Raw genomic sequence first — 24,576 nt, forward strand, 5'->3', positions numbered from 1 at the left:
CAGCCTAAAATGTCAACAAAATGTCATACTGAAGAAGCTGTGCACAAGCTCTGCATTAGCATTTTTACAGAATTGTGAAATGGGATTTTTGCTCTCCCAGGCTAAAAATCCTTTATCTGGCTGTTTATCTGTTTTCATGTAGCCAAGAACATCTACATCAGTGAATGCTCAGCTTCGTGTTCATCTGAACCTTACCACAGGGTCCAGTTTAATTTAAAATGGGGGGGGTCAGGGAGGAAGCCCAGCAAGTTAAATTTAATGCTACAACAGACATGTTAAAAAGAAATAATATTAACATCTTCTGATTTTTCAGCTGGGTGCCTCAGCAGGAGCATGAAGGGAGTCCATCTTACTCAAGGAATAGCCAAACTGCTTGTCCTGATGCAGGGAAGGGATCAAATTCCCCCACAATTATCTATCTGATGTTCATAAGTCAGGCCCAAGTTCAAACCTCTACTCCTTTATTGTAAGAATAGGAAAATATCTTTAGGGGAGGTTTGTTTTTTTTTTTTCTTGTTGCTACTTTATTTAAAGTGGTCTAGTCTGTGCACAAGCAAACACATGCTCTTCTCTGAGACAGAGGCAGTTAATATTACCTGAATGCACTTGAAAAGAAGTATAAAGCAGTTGAAGGAGCAGCAACAGTCACCCTGAATGACATTCAAGTCAGTGCTGTGAGTGTAAAATCAGTCTGACAGCAGTTTGTTCTCTCTGTTCTCATATGATGGCCTGACATTTTTGTTTTTGTCGTTCAGCTTGAAAATCAATGTGAATAAAACCAGTGTTTGGGTGAGACCCAGACTTGTGATGGGAAGACATTCGTAAGAGACTGACACACCAAAATTCACATGTGCCTCTGAACTGTATTTGCTGAAGGGGCCTATTTTGTCTGTGTGTATTTGTCTTTGTGGTTTTAAAGCTAGCAGACAGAGCTGAGAAGTGATTTAGAGTGGTGCTGATGCTGCCTCACTCGGGTTATGGCCTTCAGAATGAGGAGTCTCTCTCAGTGACCCCTTTTCCACTGCGGCAGTCTGGAGCTTAGGCTGCTGTGCCCTTAGCGAGATGCCCTGCATAGAACAAGTCATGGAGAAAGTCTAGAGATCTCCTAAGTGGGGGCCTTGTGGGTTGCTGTCACACTTAATATATTCACAATATTGAATGTAGTGATGTAGAATGAGCTGACACTTGAACTCATGGGGTGGAAAGGTTGCTGGAAATGTTGGCTGTGAGCTAAAAAAATCACCCTTTTACTAGCCTTGGCAACTTCTTGTAGGTGTAGGCTTTCTAAGGAGTCTGAAAGATTGATCCCACTTTACCTACTGTTAGTATATGTGCTGTAAGGTCAAATAAACACCTTTAAAGTTGAGCATTCTTGTTCTTGATTTTCATCGCATTGATAATAACTGCTTTTTATAAAGCCTTTCATAAAGGAAAAATGCAGAGCCAACTTGACACACATAAAATTATGGTCCCCAAGCTGAACAACAGCATTCAGGGGTGATATCTTACTGTCATGCCAGAGAGCTCCAGAAACCCATGCTCAGTAGTTATTGTAAAACTGAATAGAGCAGTTACTAGTAAATGAATAGAGGACATTGGGTAAATGCATCTGTTGCTCATGCCTTGAGTATTTTGCACAAGCTTTTTCCCCCCTTGCTTTATATTCAGAAGGACGTTGAGGTTATTCAGAGGAGTGATCAGAAGTATAGTATGGCTATGTTTGTGGGAATGGCTAATGGAAACAGGCAACCTGAATTGGGGGGGCTATCCATGGAATCACGGACAGTAGAGAGAGTGCTGTGATAAGTTATTGGTTTCTCCTTCCAATATGAGATCTAACGGGGATCAAATGGTGTTAATGGGAGGCAGATCTGAAAGAAGAAGACATGATAATATGCTTTTTAAGGGAGTATGGTTAGAAATTCATGGATGATAAATCCGCTGAGGGTTAAAAGACACGTAGAAACTAGGTTTATATCAGGAACCCTCTGAACAGCAAATAGCTGGAATTTGAAAGAAAGTATCATATGTCTTCCTTGGGTATCTCCATTTGGTGACTGTCAGAGATATGACAGTGGTCAGGTAGATCTTTGGCCTGACCCAGTTCTGGGCCTCTCATATTCTACGAAAAAATCAAGAGTGTATAATTGTGCATAATACCAACTGTACAAGAGATAGGCACAGGAAATACTTTTCCATTATCTTTGGATATCTCAGTTGTAGAATTGCTCTCAATTACAGTGGGGTAACTTTCAGCTTCCATAGAACTACAGATGCTCCAGAGCATGGGACAAGAGGGTGGGAGGAGAGGAAGGATGGTGTCAGTGAAAGAGCTGGTGTTGTCCTTGGTTACCCATATTGCTGCTGTTGAGCTATACACTGCTCAGAGGGTGAGAATTTAGGCAGGAATAAGTACGTATCACTTGATGATTTTTTGCGAGGGTCTGTGAAGCTCTTTCAATGCTTGCAGTAGAAATGCTTTGTACAAGGGGTGGATATTAAATACAGGCAATATTAATTATTTCCTTTGTTGGCACAGGAACATAGTGAGTGAGGATCTGCAAAGAGAAAGGGGATAAATAAATAAAAAAGGCAGACATCAGTAAAACTAAAGTAAAAATACTACCGAATTTGTTTGAAATGGTGTAACTATGATGGACGCATCGTACTTGCTGGGCCATATCAGCAGGTATCATATCCTGTATGAAGTTTTATGAAGTATTTCAAAGACTCTATAGTTCTTCTTGGGAAACACTTAAATTTCAGCGACAAAACTGTGTCTCATAACTTTCTGAATGCCTTTTCTCTGATTATTTTTGTAATTGTTAGCAGTCATTTGCAGAAAAATGTCAGGCTGCTTTCTTGGGCTGTCCCCCTCTTCTTTGCTGTTTTTGATCCAGAAATCATCATTATACTTTGCCATAACCTAAAATCACTCAGCAGTGGCACAACAGAAGACTGTCAAATAAACAGCTTGCTCCATGTGCCCAATTGTGATCCATCAAAGTCAGTGACAAAACACCCACTTGCTACAATGGAAAGAGTAGGATGAGATCAAAATCTCATGATGAGATCTGTAAACTGGAATAAACTTGAATTAGGTACAGCTTAATTAGGAAATATAAAAACTAGGAATTAGGCTGCATCTTATGATAGAATGCCATGACTTCAGATGAAAAGTAAGCACACTAGACAAACTTTCAACTGTAACTTCTGTTTCTTAATGTCTCACAGTGTATTTTTAATTACAATGCTATGTAATTGAAGGGGAATGATATAGAAGAAATGAGACAGATTTATACCTTCCCTTTTTTAGAGTGTTGGTTTTGAAGAGAAATATGTTGCTTTCTGTTTACATCAGCATGATTGCTTGCTAACTAATCTAACTTCCTAAAAACTAACAATTTTTAAAGTCTCAATCTAGCACCATCAAATAGCTTTGTTCTGCTGTGGATGAAGAATAACGGTTTTACATCCCTTATGGTGTTGAGAGGTGAAAAGTGTGTATTTTGAACTGCTGTGAATCTGGTTTATTTGGTTGGGCATTTAAAAAGTTTGCTTAAAGAATATGTAGCTCACTGAGAATATCAGTATTAATTATACTAGTAGCCTTTGTGTGTTATAATATGCATTGGTGTCTCTAACCTCCTCATTCTCACAACAGGGCTCTCTCCTTAGTTATATTGCTGCAACGCAATACCGAACTTTTCAAGCTTAATTCATATTCTGGACTTTTTCCCCAGCCATTGCCATGCCTTTGTTCTAACTTTGTTTTTCCATGTTGGTGAGAACTGTTTGATAGCTGTTGTGTTCAGAACGCTCTTCGTTGCCTCATAGGTGTTGTTCATCCTTATGTAATCAGTGCCTTGAAATGCTGTCTGAACAGTGGCATGATGTCTGAAGATAGCTCGATTTTTCTGTTGAATGTCATATTCAGCAAGCTTAAAGGGGTATTCTGCTGCTGTTTGGGCATAATTTCTAATCACCTCAGTCTTCCTAACCTCCAGTAATTTATGGTTGGGAGGCCTGGCCAGACAGAGGGCTTTTCCACTGGCAGCTGGAACTGTGCAAACTCTTCCCTCCTCTTCTTTCAGTGGTGAAAGTGGTGCTGGTAAGACGGAAAGCACTAAGCTGATTCTCAAGTTCTTGTCTGCGATGAGCCAACATTCGCTGGAGCTCTCCTGCAAAGAGAAGACCTCTTGCGTGGAGCAAGCTATTCTTGAGAGCAGGTACTAGGTCCTTTAATACACAGGCTTTTTTTCCAGAAGATGTAAGCCTTGTTATTGAAATAAGAGCTTGCAGTGTAATTAAAGATGGGGGCATGTTTACTGAACAGTAATATTAGAAAGGAGGGAATTCTGTATTAAGCAGAACTACCTGGCTGCTCTAGAGTTGTGAGCAAAATGGTCTATTTTAATGAGGCAAAAAGAAGCAGTTTTGAAATGGACAGAGCTTTAGTTGTGGCTTTCATTTTTGGGGGGACTGAATTCAGATAATCAGAGTGAGGGAAATGGGTGGTGGGAGGGAGAAGCCATTGGTTTGGTTTGTATAACCTGAGGATAAGCTAGAACAAGATACAGCACGTATGAAGTGTGCACATGATAAAAGCATGCCGAGGGAAGGGAGGATAAGGAGAACTGATAAGACAGATGAGCAAATACATCAGATAAATTGGACACACTCTATGCAAGCAGAAAAAAAAACCATCTCTCTGTTCAAATGAAGTAACACATGATTCTAAACTGTTAAAAAGGAAAGACAATTTGAGATGCTATTACTTCTGTTTATCGTGCTTCATCTCTGCTTTACCTGCTGTATGTTGATAATTATTTCTTTTTCAGTTGCCTTAGGACAAGGACTATTTTCCCTACATCTGTCTAGCAACTTGCATGTGCTGAGATGTCTTATAATTTGGGTATTGCAGTGAGAATCGTGTGCATCTTTTGAGCAGCTACAGAGTAAGCTGCAGAGCAGTTTAGTACCATTAATCCTCCTGTTGCTTGAATACTTGCATCTTTTCATAGAAAATTGGGATGCCTATTGTTAATGATTGAGGGTAATACTGAGGATGTAGGCTGAAGAGGGTGTCAGAAGTGAGCTGTTCAGAGTGCTGTTTGTTTCAGCGGTCCCATGAGAAGCCATTGGCATGCTGGTCACACATTAATGCTCTTGTTCTGTATTTTCACAGCCCAATTATGGAGGCTTTTGGCAATGCGAAAACTGTTTACAACAACAACTCAAGCCGCTTTGGGAAGTTCATTCAGCTGAACATCTGTCAAAAAGGAAACATTCAGGGAGGAAGAATTATAGACTGTATCCTCATTTGGTGATTTTACCCCTGCTTGCAGGCTCCCCCCTTCTACCTCTGTGGAGGGCTTGCTACAGAAGTGCCTTGTCCTTGTCTGTCCTTTCAACCTGTTCAGAAATGTACACAATTAAATAGAACTGATGTAGCTGGGAAAGGGAAGCAGTAACACCAAATTATGCATGTGCTTGTGCACACAAATACATGTCCATTTGTGGTGGGGTGAGGTGTATATGCTCTCAGAGGATGAGGATCTTGTATTGCTAGTGCTGGCATGGCTCGTACATGTTCCTACCTAGTGAGCTAAAACAGCTTGAATTCTTGGGGATAATTTTGGTTATCATCTGTTTCCTTCATTTATTATATCCAAAGATAAACTTCTAACTTTTCTGGGAAAGCACTTGAAGTAGCAGAGCTGCTGAATTTCTGGAGTATGAGCCTGGGTGGGTTAAATCCTTGGATTTATCCTGCATTTGGCAAAATTGCACTCTAAGCCAGCTCCACCAGAGCAGCAGAGGTGTAGAGATGAGGAATATACCCAGGGTATCCTACCTAGTGTTTTGAACATAAGCTGCTTTCGCAGTGGGACAAATTTCATCCTTAAAGCTGTTTCCAAGCTTTGGGGAAATGAAAAAGGAAAGGAAAGCAGACGTTTAAAATTCAGAGCACGACAAGTCCAGTTTTGATGGGATGGAAGAGCAGGAGGTGTAGAAACATACTGGTATTAGAACTGCTCCAATATCATTGTTGTTGCTACTTTATTCATTTTGTTATAGCAGTAGGCTAAGAAAAGGCCATGGTGCTCTTCTGTTGCCTCAGATGAAAGAAGAAACATTATAAATAGCTCATGCATTAATTGCTTTTTACTTTATTCCTTGACTGAAGTTTTTTCTTCCTGCCTATAGATTTATTGGAAAAAGTAGGTTGATGTTGGCTTTTTCTCAGTCAATTTTGTTTGATTTAATATTTCTCTTTGAAATTGTATATAAAAAAATATTCTTAAAAAATATTGCTTAAATGGAAACTATTTTTTACTTTGACAGAATCGTGTAGTAAGACAAAACCCTGGGGAAAGAAATTATCATATATTCTATGCTCTGCTGGCAGGGATAGAAGAGAGAGAGAAAGGTGAGTGGCAAAGCACAAGGCATACAACTGCAGTGGCTTCCTGCTAGTGGTCAGCCATGGTGACAGTAGTGGAGAATTTAACTGCAGAAACCTACTAACCCAAGCAGAGAAATAGGTTATTTATTCAGCTGGGATTCAGTGAGTGTGAACTTGAGCTCAGCTGGATAAAGCAGCCTGCTTAGTTGAAGATTGTCACTGAGCTGCTGGTAATTTTTCTCCCAGCTCCTGCTGTAACCCTGGGAAAATTACCTGGGGACAAACATGCCTCATTCTGTTCAAGCTGAATATTTTTGCTGGTACTAAATAACTCCACAGCAACAGAGAGAAATAATTCTGGTTCCCCTAATCCTCTCTCATAAAGAATAAATCCACTGAGCAAAAGAAATGACATTTGTATATGTGCAAAATTGCCTAAAGCTGTCTCGCCATCTCCCTTTGGGCCTGCTGTCTTTGCATGCTAAAAAGTATAGAGTTGCCTCTAATGTGCAGATAAATAAAGCAAAAACCAGCAAAATAAAAACTCAAATCTGTTTTTAATATAAAACATTGGTTTTCACATCATTGTAATTACTGACCATATGAATTGTGATCTGTTTAACTCTGACATAGTGATTTGTGGGGTGCTTTTGTTTTGGGATTTTTATTACTCATCCTCTTTTCTCCCGTGATTAGATGCTTTTTACTTATCTGTACCGGAGAACTACCACTACCTGAATCAGTCTGGATGTATAGCGGATAAGACAATCAGTGACAAAGATTCTTTCAAGGAAGTCATTGTGAGTTGTTTCCGTAGTTCTTTATGCTTTAAAAATGCTGGAAGTTCAGGTGCCTGGGGCCCACTGGCAGAGCAGGGAACAAAGCCTTCTCATGCTTACCTGGACATGCAGCTCTCTCACCAAGGCACTAATTTTACAGGGACTTGCATTTTATCATAATACTTCACTGTCATTTTGAGCATGTCTTTACCTTCCCTCCAGTATTTGATTTTTCATCTACCATTTCAAAGTGTGCTGTAATTTAGTGAAAGGGTTACATTTTGGAATTAAAAGAATAGCAGTTGGGAAGACAGTAAGGCATTTGCTTGCCTTTTCCCTTCCCTGCGTTGTTTTATATTACAGCTATGTCTGCTTCCACTGTTTTTCCATCCTAAAGCTTTACCCAAATTATAGCTCATCTACAGATGGGGAGCATCTACAGGTTCCCCATGTACAGTGCAGCACATGGGGAGCGAAGCACCTGTGCGTGTGTGATTCTCTATGTTGCAGCTGGGAGACCCAGTTGTATGGAGTAACTTACACAACAGAGTTGAAGAAAATGTAATCACAGACTAAAAAACAGGTCCTGGTGGAGGCTTTTTCTGAATGGCTCTGTGTCTTATACCCACACCAATTGGCTACAGCAATTAGTCTATACTGACTGTTAGGAAAATTGCTAATTGCATACTATATCACTGAGGTAATATGTGTTAGATTTTAAAAATCAGATAAAATACTTGGTTTTATGCCCTTCACCAAATTATTTTTGCTTAGCTATCTGTCAAGCTGGCAAATTAATGTGTAGTGGATGCAGCAGTTATTTTTAGTGTGAAAACCCTAGTCTAGTATGCTGGAAGGACATGCTGGAAAAGTGGGTAACTTAATCTATAATGTAGTCACATGCTTAAGTTGATTACTGTGACATTTAATTTGTGCTAATCATCCCAGGGTAGGCAGAGCATGAAATCAGCCGGGCAGGTGCCGCTTGTGTGCTGCCGGTAGTGTAGGCAGGCATGGAGCAGGGGCTGAGGCTGCAGGGCTGCATTCCCAGAGCAGGGGGCAGGCAGAAATCCCAGAGTTCACCCTCTCCTGTCTCCTCCAATTGCAGTCTTCTCCTTTGCTTGCTTTTGGTGTGGTTTGTCCTGGAAGTGTTACTTAAGTGAAACTTTTTAATGGGAGACAGGGAGGAACTGGATGGTGAGGGTGGAGATGAGCTCCTAGTGCTGTCCACTTTCTTAGAGCTCTGGTGGGAAAGGTCTGTACAAAATAAACCTTCAGCCATTACCTCTTCTATGCTTTTAATAGTAGGATGAGGCTGAGGCTTTTCCATTTGTAATTGATGATTTATGAAAGGTAAAATGTGTCATGTGTCATAGAATCATAGAATGGTTAGGGTTGGAAGGGACCTCAAGATCATCTAGTTCCAACCCCCCTGCCATGGACTGGGACACTTCTCACTAAACCTTCCAACACAAGGCTTCATCCAACCTGGCCTTGAACACTGCCAGGGATGGAGCGCTCACAACCTCCCTGGGCAACCGATTCCAGTGTCTCACCACCCTAACAGGAAAGAATTTCCTCCTTATATCCAATCTAAACTTCCCCTGTTTAAGTTTTAACCCATTACCCCTTGTCCTGTCACTACAGTCCCTGACAAAGAGTCCCTCCCCAGCATCCCTATAGGCCCCCTTCAGATACTGGAAGGCTGCTATGAGGTCTCCACGCAGCCTTCTCTTCTCCAGGCTGAACAGCCCCAACTTCCTCAGCCTGTCTTCATATGGGAGGTGCTCCAGTCCCCTGATCATTCTCGTGGCCCTCCTCTGGACTTGTTCCAGCAGTTCCATGTCCTTTTTATGTTGAGGACACCAGAACTGCACACAATACTCCAGGTGAGGTCTCACAAGAGCAGAGTAGAGGGGCAGGATCACCTCCTTCGACCTGCTGGTCACGCTCCTTTTGATGCAGCCCAGGATACGGTTGTCTTTCTGGGCTGCGAGCGCACACTGCCGCCTCATGTTCATTTTCTCATCGACCAGCACCCCCGTAACTGTAGAATCCCTTCCTGTTGTCCTTAACATCCCTGGCTGTGTTTAATTCTAACTGGGCCTTAGCCTTCCTAACCTGGTCCCTAGCTTCCTGGACAACATCCCTGTACTCTACCCAGGCCGCCTGTCCTTGCTTCCATTTTATATAAGCCTCTTTTTGCTTTGAATTTTCCTCAGCAGCTCCTTATCCATCCAAGGAGGTCTCCTGGCCCTCCTGCTGCACTTCCTTCTAGTTGGGATGCAGCACTCCTGAGCTTGCAGCAGGTGATCCTTGAATATAAACCAACAGTCTTGGGCCCCCCTGCCCTCCAGGGCTACATCCCATGGAACCTTACTAAGCAGGCTCCTGAAGAGGCCAAAGTCTGCTCTCTTGAAGTCCCGGGCAGTGAGCTTGCTGCACGCTCTTCTCACTGTCCTGGGGATCTCAAATTCGACCATCTTATGATCGCTGCATCCAAGGCTTCCCTGTAGTACCACATTCTCAACAAGCCCTTCCCTGTTGGTGAGCACAAGGTCAAGCATGGCACCTCTCCTCTGTCATGACACCTGCAGTGACCATATCATGATGGTCATGATATACAGTGATACATGGTATACACTGTTAAGTGTATAAAACTGTGATCTGCACTCAGACAGGCTCATATCAGGCACAAATTTGGAAAATCTGGTAATTTCAAGAGGCATAACAATTACACGTTCTGTGTCAGAGAAAAGTGTATGTTCCTTGTTTTGTTTTAATATTTCTTTAGATTGAGAGTTGCTGTTCTCCTCATTTATGCAGTTGAGCCTTGATCATTGCCGTATTGGTTATTCATAAATTCCACACATTTTATATAGATCTCTTCTTCTTGCTCAATTTTGCTGTAAGATGTCAGACTGCTCTGGTAAGATGTGTGTTTAGTTATCAGTTACTAATGGAAATGAGTGAAATTGTGTCTGATGCACGACTCAGTAGGGCGTTCCAATATTTATGCAATTTTAATGAAGAATTTGAAAGCAAATGACAGCATCCTTACAGCATCAGAAGGAGATGTCTTAAAACCAGGGTGATATTTAGCATGTACAGAGATGTCCCTGCCGTGTATGACAGTGCATTCAATTTGAGATGAAGGCAAAGGAATTCACTCTTGCCAGCCCTCTGCCAGTCCTGATTTGCTTTTCTAAGGCCTGACAGTACAGTTGATGGGTTTGTCCTCGTCCCCATTTTGGAGTCAGTGTGCATGTTAGTAAAGAATCTCACGTATCATTCCAGACTGCAATGGAAGTGATGGAGTTCAGCAAGGAGGAAGTGCGAGAAGTTTTGAGGCTGTTGGCTGGCATTTTGCATCTAGGAAATGTTGAGTTCATCACTGCTGGTGGGGCACAGGTGTCCTTTAAAACAGGTAAGAAGGCTATGCATCCAAATGTACATGTTTCTTGAGGTTGTTAAAACTATATTTGTTGCTAGTATATCTGACCATAGGAAGGGCAAAAATTGAAAGGGTCTTACTGCTTTTTAGCATCTATAAATATTCCTTAAAATGTTATTTTGGGGGAGGGTTAACAGGTAATGATAATTGGTCAGCTGCTGAATGCTATGTCCTAATTAGAGAAGACCTTGGGCACGTATTTATTCCATTAATAGTAGTGAAATTCCATTTTAATCTAATTCCTTCTTCAGAAATATTCTCAAATTGATAAAAGATAAGTGCTCAAGTATTTTCCTTAACTGATATCTCCACTGAAAATATCTTTTCTTAGAGCTTTCAATACTTCAATTGTAAGTCTGAAAGTATGTGCTGGTATGTCTAAGGATTCAGCTGGTGAGCATTTTAAGTATTTGTTCAGATATAGCAATAAAGAGTAGCCTTCCAATATCTGAAGAGGGCCTACAAGGATGTTGGAGAGGAACTCTTCATCAGGGACTATAGTGATAGGGGAATGGGTAATGGGTTTAAACCTAAACAGGGGAAGTTCACGTTAGATATGAGGAGGAAGCTCTTTACTGTCAGGGTGATGAGGCACTGGAATGGGTTGCCCAGGGAAGCTGTGAATGCTCCATCCCTGGCAGTGTTCAAGGCCAGGTAGGACAGAGCCTCGCCTCGGGTGACATGGTTTAGTGTGAGGTGTCCCTGCCCATGACAGAGGGGTTGGAACTAAACGATCTTAAGGTCCTTTCCAACCCAAACCATTCTATGATTCTATGAAATTCCATCAGTTGTGCATGTTTCTGATACTGTGCCTATTCGTGAGCAGCAAAAACATACCCTAGTTTCTAGTTGTGTTTTTATCTCTAATCCCCATAATTCTAGAAACATATTAAATGGTGATAATAGTAACAATAGTAAGTTTCATAACCTTATACATTGAAGGACATACAGGTATTTGTCTCTTTTCTTTTGCCAGCTCTGGGTAGATCTGCTGAACTACTGGGTTTGGACTCTACTCAGCTAACTGAAGCGTTGACTCAGAGGTCGATGATACTCAGGGGAGAAGAAATCCTAACACCTCTTAGCATACAACAGGTAATCATAGCATCTCAGTTTTGACATGGTTTTAGAGTTTATTGAATAATATGGCTTGGTGTTCAAGCCCAGGGAAATCATCAGGAACAGAAGGTCTAGTTCATACATCAGAGTTGCTATCAAAATATGGCGTAGAGTTTTTTTTGGGGTGAAGAGTATAATTGGACTTTAGAAATCTCTATAGACCCCCATTTTGTCATTCTGGACAGCACTTGTAGCTTGGCTTTTGTTATTCTTGGGAAGCCTGATTGCTTATCATTTGTTTTCAAACCCTAATCGTGTAGGCTGATATTTTTTATTATGCACATTTGTGTCGGGGGGGGGGGGGGGGTTTGAAAACTTTCAGCAGAAATAATTTTGTAATTTACCAAAAGGGGATTAGAAGTAGGTATACACAGTGTTATGCTGACCTCTAGAAAGGGGTAAGTTAAGGTGTTACTTCCTGTCCTTTTCTTTCCTTCATCCACACCTTAAGTTTATTATTTCCAAATATTTGAATAGTTTAGCCTTTAAATGTTATTATAAAGCCACATATATGTACAGTTGTTGTAACTTACACTGTTGAATCTTAAAATCGTGATGATCAGTAACTGTTAACACAGTTGCTGTCAAAGGTACAAACCTACTTGCAAAGGATGCTGACCAGCAGAGCCTAGTAAGTTCTCAGTTACAGGGTTGATTGATGCCCTGTGCATTCTTTCTTTAATGCAGGCAGTAGACAGCAGAGATTCTATGGCTATGGCACTTTATTCTCAGTGTTTTGCTTGGGTCATTAAGAAAATCAACAGCAGAATCAGGAGCAAGGAAGACTTCAAATCCATTGGAATTTTGGACATCTTTGGATTTGAAAACTTTGAGGTAGGTCTCAAAAGTTTGTGTATTGTTCTACATATTTTGTCAGCTTGATTATTGAACATATTGACATGTTATGACTTCAACCACTTCCTTGTTTGCAATGTAGAATACTTGGAATGTATGCATTTATGAAAATTTCTTGTGTCTTTAGGTAAACCGTTTTGAGCAGTTCAATATTAACTATGCGAATGAAAAGCTTCAGGAGTATTTCAACAAGCACATCTTTTCCTTGGAGCAACTGGAATACAGCAGGTAAGAGACAGATGAAATCTGGAACAATTTTGGAAAGATCAGTATTCACTTGAAATCAAGGTTCCCAGCTTCTGCCTTTGAAAATGTCTGGAGCTGGGTATTTTTTAAAAGCAAGCTGATTTTGCTGTAATGTAATGTTCATCAACTCCTCCTGTTTCTATTTTCAAAATAATTCTGTCATAGTTCTCAATAAAAAGACCCTTCTTGCTTTCCTTAGGGAAGGACTTATTTGGGAGGATATTGACTGGACAGACAATGGAGAATGCTTGGATCTTATTGAAAAGGTAATAAAGAATTTGATACCAGTACCTATTTCTAGATTTTATTCTGTGGCAGTATGTCTTTAAAACACTTGCCAGCACAAAGAACAAGTGAAGAGAATGGTGATCTTGCATGTTTAAATAGTGAACTTTTAATCAGATCATTTTCATGTGTTATAGATTATATTGTAAGCTTAATATGTGTATGTAGATTTTAACAGTGTATGTTTATATACAAAAGCAATATTTGAAGATGATTAAAAAGAATAGAAAGAGGAGGCTGAAAGAGTGGCAGTGTCTCACTCCCGTAATGGCTTTTCATTGGATGTAGGTAATATTCGTTTGTTGCCTGCCAGTTTTGGTTTCATCTGTAATTTTGTTTGTGTTCTGATTTGTAGTAAAGAAATGTATAAAAAAGAATGAAGTTTCTACAGAGTTATTGGTAGCAACATAGGTGGTGAGTGGCAGATGAGTCTGAGTTCACTACATAGAAATTATAACTCCGTCTGGATGACAAAGCTGAAGTCATATTATGATTTCATCCATATTCACTTTTGCCAGCAGTACAAGTGGGCTGCATGAGTTTATCTTTGTAGTGGGGTCTGTGGCTGTGAGTTTAAGCTGCCACAGAAACTGATGGCACTGGGACACGGGATCCAGCTGCCAGGACGTGACTGCAGTCAGGACCATGTGGTTTGTCAGGAGCTGCTCTGGGCCGATGAGAAACGGCTTATTAAAGAGTGCCCCTGGAGACCTGTGTTTTTCTGAGGGGCAGTTTGAGCCTGAAGCTTGCTGGACACATTAATTGCAGGGTAGCTTGCTCTGTTTACCACCTCTTCTAGTACGAGAAGTAGGGAACATCAAAGGAAATTACACAGACGCGTTTGAAAAAGCAAAGGGTAGTTGTGTTTCACGCAGTACCTAGTTAAATTGTGTACCTTTTGCTGTGTTCCTGAGCACTGTGGGTGCTGCAAGTTGATGTGGATTCAACAACTAGGTAGATAGTTTTGTGGAAGAAAAATTTTTGAAAAGCTATTTACACAAACTCCTGAGATTTAGAGGACTCCTGATCACTGGAGATCTTGGAGGCTGGGTATATAGTCAGGGGCAATGTCATTGTATGCACCGAAAACCTACCTTCAGTCTGTGAGACTGGGGTTTTTGTCATGTACAGGTGGTCTTGCAACTCTTTGCACACAACAGCTTCAAGGACAGTGTGATTTTTTCCAAACTGGAGACAATGTCTGTGTCCATCTGTGCACTAATTCCTCTTCTGCCTTTTCTTGCTCTTCTAGAAACTGGGGCTGCTGGCGCTCATCAATGAAGAGAGCCATTTTCCTCAAGCTACTGATGCCACATTGCTGGAGAAGTTGAATACCCAGCATGCGGTATGTGGTGTTTTGCTCATGTTTTCTGTGCAAATTATGGACAGTCTCTTTGCTTCTGTAGAAATTCATGGTTCAAATATACAGATGCACAGTTGTAGAGGCTGGTTTGAATGTGATCCTACTTCCATGGCAATCCATGTAATTTACTGTCAAGACTGAGTAGGTTACCCGGAAGAACGTGTCCTTGTTACTGTCCAGTTAAAAGATTCCATATTGGTGAATAAAGCCAAATTCTACTTGTAGAGCTGACAGCCTGCAGTAACTCAATTACTTATGTCTTCACTTTCCTTAGATTTAGTGAAGTATTCACCTTGATGTCATTTCTGGAAAGGTTGCTGTTCCCTCTGTGCAGATTACCGATACCTTTATTTGTGATCCTAGAATTGTTTTCAAGTATTTCTGGGATACAAGTGTACCCACCAGTCTTTATAACTGCCAGTTTAAGATAGTGTCTTTTTATTTCAAAGTGCATATAATAGATGGTCCTGCCAGGTGGGTTCAGGTTTAGTATAATGCCTTTTTAGATACTATAAATCTGTTATTACTGCATTTGAAGCAGCCCAGACTAACAAATCCTATTATTGTTATAAATTGGCTATTTGCTTTTGGAGTGCTAATCTCCTGGGGAGTTCACTGGAAGACAATGGTTTGTTTAGGTCTGGGTTGAGAGGATAATGTGGCCCTTTGTATTATTCCACTCCCTTATGCACCCTTCCCCCAAAAAAATATTTTTCTCTTTTCCCTCCAATTAGAACAATCCTTTTTATATAAAACCAAGAGTTGCTGTTCACAACTTTGGAGTGAAGCACTACGCCGGGGAGGTAATTTTCTTTTATTTATTTGCTGAAATTATTCCCAACAGAGATTTCATTAGCTTAATTTTGCCCTGAGGCTGCTTGAAATTAACTAAAACACTCCGTTCCCTCAGCACTTCTTACAGTACCACTCCTGTGAGAGGTGCCTGACTACTTGGCTTGTTGTTTGAATCAGCTCTGTTTCCTGCTAGGTCCAGTATGATGTCAGGGGGATCTTGGAGAAGAACAGAGATACTTTCAGAGATGATCTTCTGAACTTGTTACGTGAAAGCAGGTGAGTTTCCGCAATTTTTGTTTAGAACATGATGTTAAGGGGTGTTGTATCATCAGATTCTGACAGGGTTTTTGAATGTGTTAGATGTTGCATAGCATCAGACCTTGACAAAGTTGAAATGAGCACAGAAAGAATATCAGGTGCCTGTAAGCAGATGACTGTAATCGGTTCTCACAAAGTCGGATTTCTCCACGTTGTATAGTACCTCATCCGTGCTCAGTCCAGGGGTAGCTAGAGAGCTCACTTACTAATCAGTGGTGAGTAAAGATGCGCAAAGCTGATGATGATTTTTAACGGTTTCAGAGTGCCTCATAGGCAGTGTCCATGTGTGTTTTTTTGCTTCACATACTGCCTAATTTGCTTGTATTTCTGGCAGTCCCTGATTTGCTTGAAAGCTTAGTGTCAGAGACCTACCACAGTGCAAATTGCCCTATAGTAATTGCTTCAAAGGGAGAATTTCTATGAAGATTTATGTTACTGAAAGTCTGAGCTTTGGGTGTCTCTGGTACCTGCATGCCTCCTGTTATTCTCCTGTGTAAGGTCTCAGATCCTTACAGTAGCACCATGTGAGCCAGAACGATACCACATACCTTTTTTGTAGGCATCTGGTTGAGACTCCAAGACACAGAAAGGGGTGACAGAAGAGAAGGGATCTGAGCCCAGGTGTTGCTGTCTCAGCTGTTGCCCCCACGCATTCCATCCAGTCATCCTGCCATGCTGTATGAGTTGCTTGTTTGTAAATCCCTTAAGCCCTTCTGTGCAGGGGAAACTGTTGATAAGCATTTTCCTGAGTCATTTATTCTGGTTTCATGGCATACCTGACATAACATCTGTCAGCTGAAGTATGTAGGTAAAAGTAATAAATGAGTTGAAGCTGCTGGGCCTGGTTTTGCTCTTGCACCAACATCTGTCTGGAGCTCGAGTTAAAAGGTCTGTTTTTCTGTAGAAGTGGTAAGAGGAGGATTTGTGGCTGATAGAGCAGAAAACAGCATACACAGCTGGTGTCTGAAAGTGAGACTCATGTGGGTGGTTATTTGTGTCATGGCTGCAAGCAAGCTGGAAGTGTTGTTTTAGTCTTTGTTCAGGTAAAATTCTGATTACAGTCAACTGGAGTTTTGGTTGAGTGAGTAAAATGCAGTAAGGACTTTAGAACTTCAAGTTTCATTTCCCTAATGATGTCTTGGGACTGGAGAAGTACCTCCTTGTTTTGTTTTGCTTTGCTTTGTTTTTCTCCCCTGCATAAATTCTGCAAAGGCAAAATCTACTGCTTATTAAAGATTATGGACAAAATCAGTAATCATTTTTTTGGATGGAAGAGCTGCTTTCTAGGGGACAATACTTTCTTTGCATTCTATAGCAGTAAACCTCATAGTCTGTTAAGATACATTTTAGAGATACTGTTTTTCTTTCCCGTTTCAGTCTTGATTTCATCTATGATCTGTTTGAACATGTTTCAAGTCGCAACAACCAAGACACTCTTAAATGTGGAAGCAAGCACCGAAAACCCACTGTCAGTCTGCAGTTCAAGGTTAGTTAATGTGTCATCTCTGCTCTAATCAGTGATAGATAGACATCAATAAAGTAAAGAATAGCCATGGATTAAAACAAGCAAAACTTCAGCATCAAAACATTGCTGTCTCTTCTGTGAAACTGCACTTATTAATTGACTAATTTACTAGCTTCAAGCAGACTAGGTAGCTTCAACTAGCTGTCTTCAAGCAGACACTAACCTTCATATCACACCATCCATGCAGAACTCCTGTTCCTTTTGCTTTCCAGTTGCCTGTTTGTCCTCATTTTAAAGCTCATGTATGAAGTTGGTCTCTCTTGACCTGGTTTTTCTTTCTAATCTAAAACCTACCACAGAATCGCACAAAGCCTTACAGCGGTGCCTGTATGCTAAGAAAAATAAGTACTGAATAAATACCTCATTAAGGTGTTGCCTCGCTTTTTAACTTAAAGTTTGGAAAGCATTTTTATTAAACACCTTTTAATGAGGCTTTATAGCCCTCCCATCAAAAATGGCACTAAATTGAAATCTAGCATAAAATTTATCTGCAAATTATTTAAAAGAGAGAGATTGGCACTAAACCTTTTCTAAATTGCATGAGTACAAGTCTGGATTAGTTGTCTTTCATTTGGTTTGAATTAATATATATTTGCACTCTTCATTCACTTAAAGAAAAAAAAAAAAAGGGAAGCAGACTCAAACCCCTTGAGGGCAGATTTTATCCTAGCAGACTATTGCTAAGTGTTGGACAGAAGAGCAAGGAGTGTATGCTTGGGCACACACAGTGTCTTTTATTAAAAAGCACTAATATTCCTTTGCTTTGTGCTACCATCACTTGGCTCAGACAATACTTGCTTCTTGTGGTGAGGTGATATTATTTGCTAGCTCTCTGGGATGCTGAAAGTAATGTTTCCACTTAATGTGCCTGTGCAAAGTAGACCTTTAAGATGTTCCTGTATAAAAATTGACCATTTATTTGCACCCACTTTGCAAGGTAGAACATAATGTACATTCCTTCTCTTCTCCATCAGGCTCCCTGAGCAATATAAAGCATGATAAAACATGAAATCAAAATGTTGTTTTGATAACTTACCTAAAGTTGCAGTAACTGACCATTAGCCATCTGGGCTGCTTTACAAGAGGTTGACCTCTTGTAAAGAGGTCATCATCCCATTCCCAAAGAATTAGGTTGGGTGGGTTTTTCCATGTTTTAGAGCCTACCAGTCCATCTCATTTCAACTGAAGATAAGAACTTTGCCTTCACAGTTTTATTCTCGTGGTAGGTTGGTTAACTCTTCTTTCCATTTGACAGCTTGCCTAATGTGAGCCTGGGAGTGCACACAGAATAGCTGAGGTTAGATACCATCTGTTTCAGCCTGTTGCTTAAAGCAGGGTGAACTTCAGATTAGCTTGTCACCTGACAGTGATTTAGAGGCTTGCAGTGCTGTGCAGAACGTCTGTCTGTACCACAGATGAATGTGAAAATAGGTTAAATCGTTTTTGTTTAGACTGATCATTTTTTCCAGGCTCCCTAAGTAGTAGCTTGGCTTGAGAGGATTGGCTTAGCTGTCCATAGAGGATGTAATGTTCACATAGGTTTAATAGAAAGGAAGCCTTTACTTTTTGAGGCTGTAAATACCTGTCTTTACACAAAAATATTTGTCTTTCTTTCTTCTGGCTGTTTAATGTTTGCTGCCACTTCTGGTCTGTAGACTGGCAAAGGCAAACAAACCAAGAACTATCATTTAAGTTCTCAGTCACTTTGCCATTTGCTCCGTTTGCTCTGTGAACAGCCAAAACTCTGCCGTTGCCTTTATCACGTCATGTTTAATCATCAAGAAAGCCCTTGGTTTGCAGATTAAAGCAAGAATTTGTTGTAACAGACTGCCATTGGCAGTTTGGCTCCAAAACATATGGTAGGACGCACAGTGTTGCTCTTCTTACAAGTGAATTTTCTCTCTCCTTGGCAGCCTGCTCTGTATTCTTTCCACTGTCTGGCACACAGGGCCACCTTTGAGAAGTAAAACATTGTCATTGTTAGCTTTCTGGGCTCTTCAGAGCCTGGGCTCTGCTCTTCTATAGTCATTTGTATCTCTGCAAAGTAAATGCAAGACTTCAGTTTAAAATGGTTTATCATATTTAATGATACAGAATGAGGCAAGTTGGAATAAGATACAGAATCATGGCTCAGGCAGGAAAGGGGTGGATGTGTAATTAAAGTAATAATCATAAAAGGACTGAGGGATTTTTGTGATTTTTATCTCCAGGCTGAGGTTCAGACAACTGGTAGTCTAATATGTATTGGGTCATTCAAAGTTCTAAAACTAGGAATGTTTTCTAGTTTGGGATTTTTTCTAGCTGAACCTTATAATCTCTCTTTTATTGTTAAATGCAATTAACTATCACATGAAATAACTGTGAAATGATGTGCTTAATACTGTTAACATTGTCCTTCAGTAAGATGTGTTTTCTTTACTGCTTTATGCTTTACTCAGTTTTAGTTAGTTTCAAGAGGGTGGCATTTTCAAATCTAGTGTTGGTAAAACAATGTCTTCTACATTCTAAAGTAACTCTTTTTTTCCAGAATTTTTTAATATTTTTTCTATCTTCTTGTTGACTTATGTTTACTACCACAGTGTCCTTTTAGCAGGAAAGATTGAGACCACACAGGAGAGAACTCCCTGTGCACAAAATGCTGCTGATGGCAATGGAAAATGAGTGGGTACGGGGTGGTTGAAATGAAAACACGAAATCTGGTTTTGTGGGTATTTCAGTTTTATCTTAAACCTCTTATCTTTCCTTTTGACTTGCTTGAGTTTAGCAGTTTATGAATGTGGATCCTAAGTCTTGAGTAGTCATTTAGAAGATCCCTGAAACTGCGACTTCCTAATTTGGTGTTTCCTTATGAACAGTTTTCTTCATATCAAACTTTAAAACTTGTTCTATATAGAACAGTGATGATACTTTTGATCAGAAGGGCGGTTGAAGAAACAAGAATGCATGTGTTGATTCTGTGTTCATAAGCAAGAATTTACACGGTACCATTCATTTCTGGTGTATGCCACTAGGTGTTGCAGTTAGATGTTGTCTGCAATGCTAAGCTGCAGGAGCCTTTGCTGGGGTATGTTGCTTGTGTAAAAAAGTCGGTTTGTAAAGTGCTGTCTTCTTTCTTCCCGTGTTTTAGGAATCTCTTCATTCTTTAATGGCAACGCTGAGTTCTTCAAATCCTTTCTTTGTTCGGTGCATCAAACCCAACGTGCAGAAGGTAAGATTTAAAATTGTGCCCCTCTCTTTTTATACATCTCAGGTCTAATCTTTCACTGTCTATCTGATTATTTATCACTGTGTGAAGGAGAGGGTATAATTCTTCACTGACTTTGTAAAAGGCTCTGCAAGGTGAAGGCATTGGGAAAGGCTTTTGATTTTTCTTGCACGTGACCCATGTCTTTGAGCACCTTTTTAATAGTCATTGCTCACAACTCTGATAAATTACTGGCTCTAAGGATGGTTATGAAAGGAAGGCTGCACTGTATATTTGTCAACTCTGTAAGAGCCTTTTTAGGAAGAAAATGTCAAAACTACAAAGTTTGTTCTAAATCACTAGAGGCAGTGAATGGTGGTGCATATAATAAAACTGATGTGAATGACCAGCTGTCTGTCATCAGACTCTGTCTTTAAATTAACGTACAGTTCTAGATGTCTTTATGCTGGCTGTTTTGTCCTGTTACAGGATTATGTTTTTAAAACAGACATGGAAACTAAAGCTTACTGTACCATTTTGTCTTTTGAGTCATGGATAATGAAAAGCAATGTCAATGCTTACATATGTTGGAAGGTTTTTGTAAATTAAGTGGTAATGGTATAGTAATCACCAAAGTTGATATTGTTAGCCCAGTCCTGATATTCTGTGGTTTTGTGCTTCTGGTTTTGGCTTTATAAACCGTTATTCAGGGCTGCTTATGTCAAAAATGCCACAGGCAGAGGTGCTAACGAATCTGGTTTATGGTTTTCACAAGGCCACTTAGAAATAGGTAACTTTGCTTTAAATCCAGTTTTGCATGTTACGTCTTCCTGGTGTGTCTGGTTAATCAGAACACTAACACATCAAACCTGTCAGACTTCATTGCAAGTTTTTGTGTTATCTGGGCAGTTCATCCTTGACTTTACATGTTTTCAGTTGCTAACTGTTAACTCTGCTTTTGTACTGTTGCTTGTGGTGTGTCAAATAACATGCAGATTATGGATGCCTTAGCAAGAGGGAACAGCCTGGAAACGAGTAAGACCTTCTTTCTGCCTCCTGAAGTGTTTTGTGCACTGAGGTGTGCAGCCACCAGGTAGTCAAGCCCATGTGGATGACAGTGCCTTGGCGAGCAGCTGGGGTCTGTAAGCCTGTGTGTGTAGCAAAGCCACTGATCTCTGAGGGAGGCAGTTTTGAAAAACTTCTTTTCTTCCTGGTCCCATTTCTGCCTGGAAGCCTCATGACCCTTCATAAAGCCCACCTGCTGCCATGATGTATAGGAGGAATTTCGGTAACTCACACATTCTCTTTGTTTTTCCTTTTGCATCTGAGTTAGGCTCATCACAGTGCCAAAGTCACAAGGATTTGCCATGGCTGATTCAAGAACTGGGCACATGTATTTCCATGGCAAGGAAAACACTTGTGTTCCTACTCCCATGTTCCTTGTTGCTCTACCAGTCTTTTCCCACTAGAATGCTCCATCCCTGACAAATTTGGCATATGCTGCTGTATCTGGGCATATATTTTACTATGATTAAAACAAAGTTCTCACAGAATAAGCAGCTGTGCAAGAAGAAGGAGCTTGAAACAGCCTTAGTCTCAGGCAACCACGTCTAATTGCAGGAGGACATGCAGGAACAGATTGGGAAATTCCTGTAGACAATCCCTTTCAAAGTACGTGAAAAATGTCACTGAAGTCTTGCAGAAAAATGGTTGTCATTGTTGTCCATTTGCTTTAATTTGATTGCAAATTTAACTTGATTCAATGGCTTTACCAAATAAGAAATCCTATTTGAAGAACAAGAGTAAAGGGTCACACAGTTTACCTGTTGTAGTTGATTCAGTAGACGACTTGAGGGAAAATGAGAAGGAAAGCCATGTATAAGACTTGTTGAGAGCATTCTCATCCAAGGAAGTGTTCTCAAAATGTATTTTTGGGATTCACTGTTTTAAGTTTTGTCTGCTGTGCACTCCCTGCTCCCCACCATGTCTTGCAGACAGTGATTTTTAGTGCTAGTCTAATGACATTGTTGGTGTTGCTCCTTCTGCAACGGTGCAGGTAGAGAAGCAGGCCCGTGAACGGTGTTTGCCTCCTCTGTAGTTCAGCTCCGTTCTGTAGATGTACATCATGTTAAACATTTCACAGTTTATCCTGTCACACAACTTGTTGCTTCTTTTCAGTTAGACTGAAAATCAGGTGAGTCAGTTTGCATAGCTCTGAACCTGCATGGCTCAGAGACACATTAGCTGTGCCTGGACTACCAGGGATTACAGTGTACGTGACTCACTGTGCAGGGCTGGCTGGAAACATAACTGCTTGAATCATGCAGCTGAGCCACCGAAATGGAGAAACTGAATTGAAAGAAAGTAAAACTCTTCACTGAGCACTTTCCTCTGTGTTTTCCATCTATAGTTTTTACTCTGCAGTGATGGTGATACGGAATGACAAAATGTCACTCTTCAAAAAATACTTAAACAGTGCTTGCCAAGTAACAAATGATGTGAAAGAAAGGGGTGTCTTAATTGCTTTTTTGAAATATGCAGCATTAAAAGTGAACTGGGCCAGAGAGATTGGGCAAGAAGGGAGCTGGAATTGTGTTATCTGGAGCAAAGCCACTCAAGCTGTTGATTGCTCTCTGAGTTGCGTACAAATAGGTAACACACCTATTGGTGAGCATCCTCTGTAACTCTGGAGGGGACGAGCTGGTGGTGTTCAAGAGCTGTTTTACTCTGGAAGTGTGTTTGAATTCTGTAGGTGAATGAGTTTGAGCAGGTGGAAAAGAAATTCAATCCTTTGAAAAGCAGAACATGCAGCAAACAGTACTTCCTCTGCTCTTCTAGACATGAAAGTGTATTCGTGTTGGATAAGAAATGTGATAATTTACAGTAATTATTTTGTTATCAAAAGTATAATTTTTAAATACGTTACAGTGGCAACCAAATAAATTCAACATATGCAGTAAACTGCTGAACATTTACATATCAAAGCAGAATCTACACTCATTAGTGCAGATTCCTAAAGGGAGCACGCAGAATACGTGACCTTTTGTCACAAGGCATTTCAGTGAGCAGGCCTCAGACAGAACAGAGGAGCCATTAATCTTTGGCAGACCCCCGGACAATCAGCGTATCTGTTTTCACAGTTTCTGGTCTGTTCTGAACTAGTCATAACATGGAAGCTTTTCCACTTGGTATGCTTAATGAGTATTTTCTGCTGATGAAGGGTCTTTCTCCTCAGCTCCCCTTATATTCAGTGGGCCTTGCAGAACTATGTATCATTTAATCCTTTTGGACTTTAACACATCTTTCTCTGTTTCTTGGTCTCATGTTTCTATTTCTGCCTCCTGTTCTATTCTATAATAATTTCTTCCTGAAACATTGCCTTTTCTGGTCTCCATCCGTACTTTTTAGAGCACCCTAATTTAAAAAAAAAGAGGCAAACACAACCATCACACACACACACACACACACACACACACACCAAAACAAAAAAGACTGCCTTTTTAAAACAAGTTACAGTCATTGCTACAGCACTAAGATGAATGTTTCTTCCAGCTTGCTGCTGTTAATAAAGTTGCTAAGCCTTGGCACAGCTCAGGAGACAGTTCAGGGTAAATGTAAGATCTGAACTTGCTATGCAAGATCTTTCGGAGACAGAAATTTTCCTGTTGGCCAGAAGGAGCAGCCTCAGACAGACTGGCTCAGGTGCCTTCTAAAGTTCCCTTCTTCATTTAGGGTTTTTCTTCAGAAAATATACTGGCATAATCACAGCAAGTGCCATAATACTGGCATAATCATTGCAAGTGGCCCCAGCCTCCAGCATTGGCACCTCCACATCTGTGCTGATCTCTTAAAACTCCATAATTGCAGCTTGTTTCTATTCAGAGATCAGACTTGGCTGATCTCTCCTGCACCTAAATAGGTGCAACCACTTCTCTTTTTCACAGATGTAAGTCCAGTTTGGTCCTGATAAGCAAATTCCTGGCTTCATTAGAGTTGTCATGAATGTAGACAAGATGTAGACAAGAATTTCACTTTGTGCAGGGTTTGTTTGGTTTTGTGTTTAGGAAACCTGTGTTGGTGTGTGCACCACCTGAAAAGGCTTGCAGGGTCTCTGCTCGTCTCCCTGTCTGCTCCTTTGCTGTCTTATTCCTCTGTTACAGTGACGGGCTTGCCACTGGCAAGATGAAAGTTGCCTTCTCTGGAGCTTGTGAACTCTGAAGGGGCAATTCTGTTTCTCTGAAGGT

The 24,576-nt window shown here is 40.6% G+C and overlaps 1 protein-coding gene across 1 annotated transcript in view; it reads left to right on the forward strand.

The window, feature by feature from the left end:
- MYO10 (myosin X) overlaps positions 1-24,576 on the forward strand; it is a 157,036-nt gene that overhangs the window by 82,583 nt on the left and 49,877 nt on the right. Inside the window, exons 5-19 of the mRNA XM_065667576.1 lie at positions 4,095-4,229; positions 5,189-5,313; positions 6,211-6,224; positions 6,349-6,433; positions 7,106-7,209; positions 10,486-10,615; positions 11,619-11,737; positions 12,449-12,595; positions 12,744-12,844; positions 13,062-13,128; positions 14,400-14,492; positions 15,245-15,313; positions 15,499-15,581; positions 17,001-17,109; positions 20,276-20,356. Coding sequence (XP_065523648.1) covers positions 4,095-4,229; positions 5,189-5,313; positions 6,211-6,224; positions 6,349-6,433; positions 7,106-7,209; positions 10,486-10,615; positions 11,619-11,737; positions 12,449-12,595; positions 12,744-12,844; positions 13,062-13,128; positions 14,400-14,492; positions 15,245-15,313; positions 15,499-15,581; positions 17,001-17,109; positions 20,276-20,356 — 1,462 coding nt within the window. The remainder of the gene's footprint in view (positions 1-4,094; positions 4,230-5,188; positions 5,314-6,210; positions 6,225-6,348; positions 6,434-7,105; positions 7,210-10,485; positions 10,616-11,618; positions 11,738-12,448; positions 12,596-12,743; positions 12,845-13,061; positions 13,129-14,399; positions 14,493-15,244; positions 15,314-15,498; positions 15,582-17,000; positions 17,110-20,275; positions 20,357-24,576) is intronic.

This window comes from Lathamus discolor, chromosome 2, assembly GCF_037157495.1.
Source record: "Lathamus discolor isolate bLatDis1 chromosome 2, bLatDis1.hap1, whole genome shotgun sequence".
In the NCBI taxonomy this organism is placed as follows: Eukaryota; Metazoa; Chordata; class Aves; order Psittaciformes; family Psittacidae; genus Lathamus; species Lathamus discolor.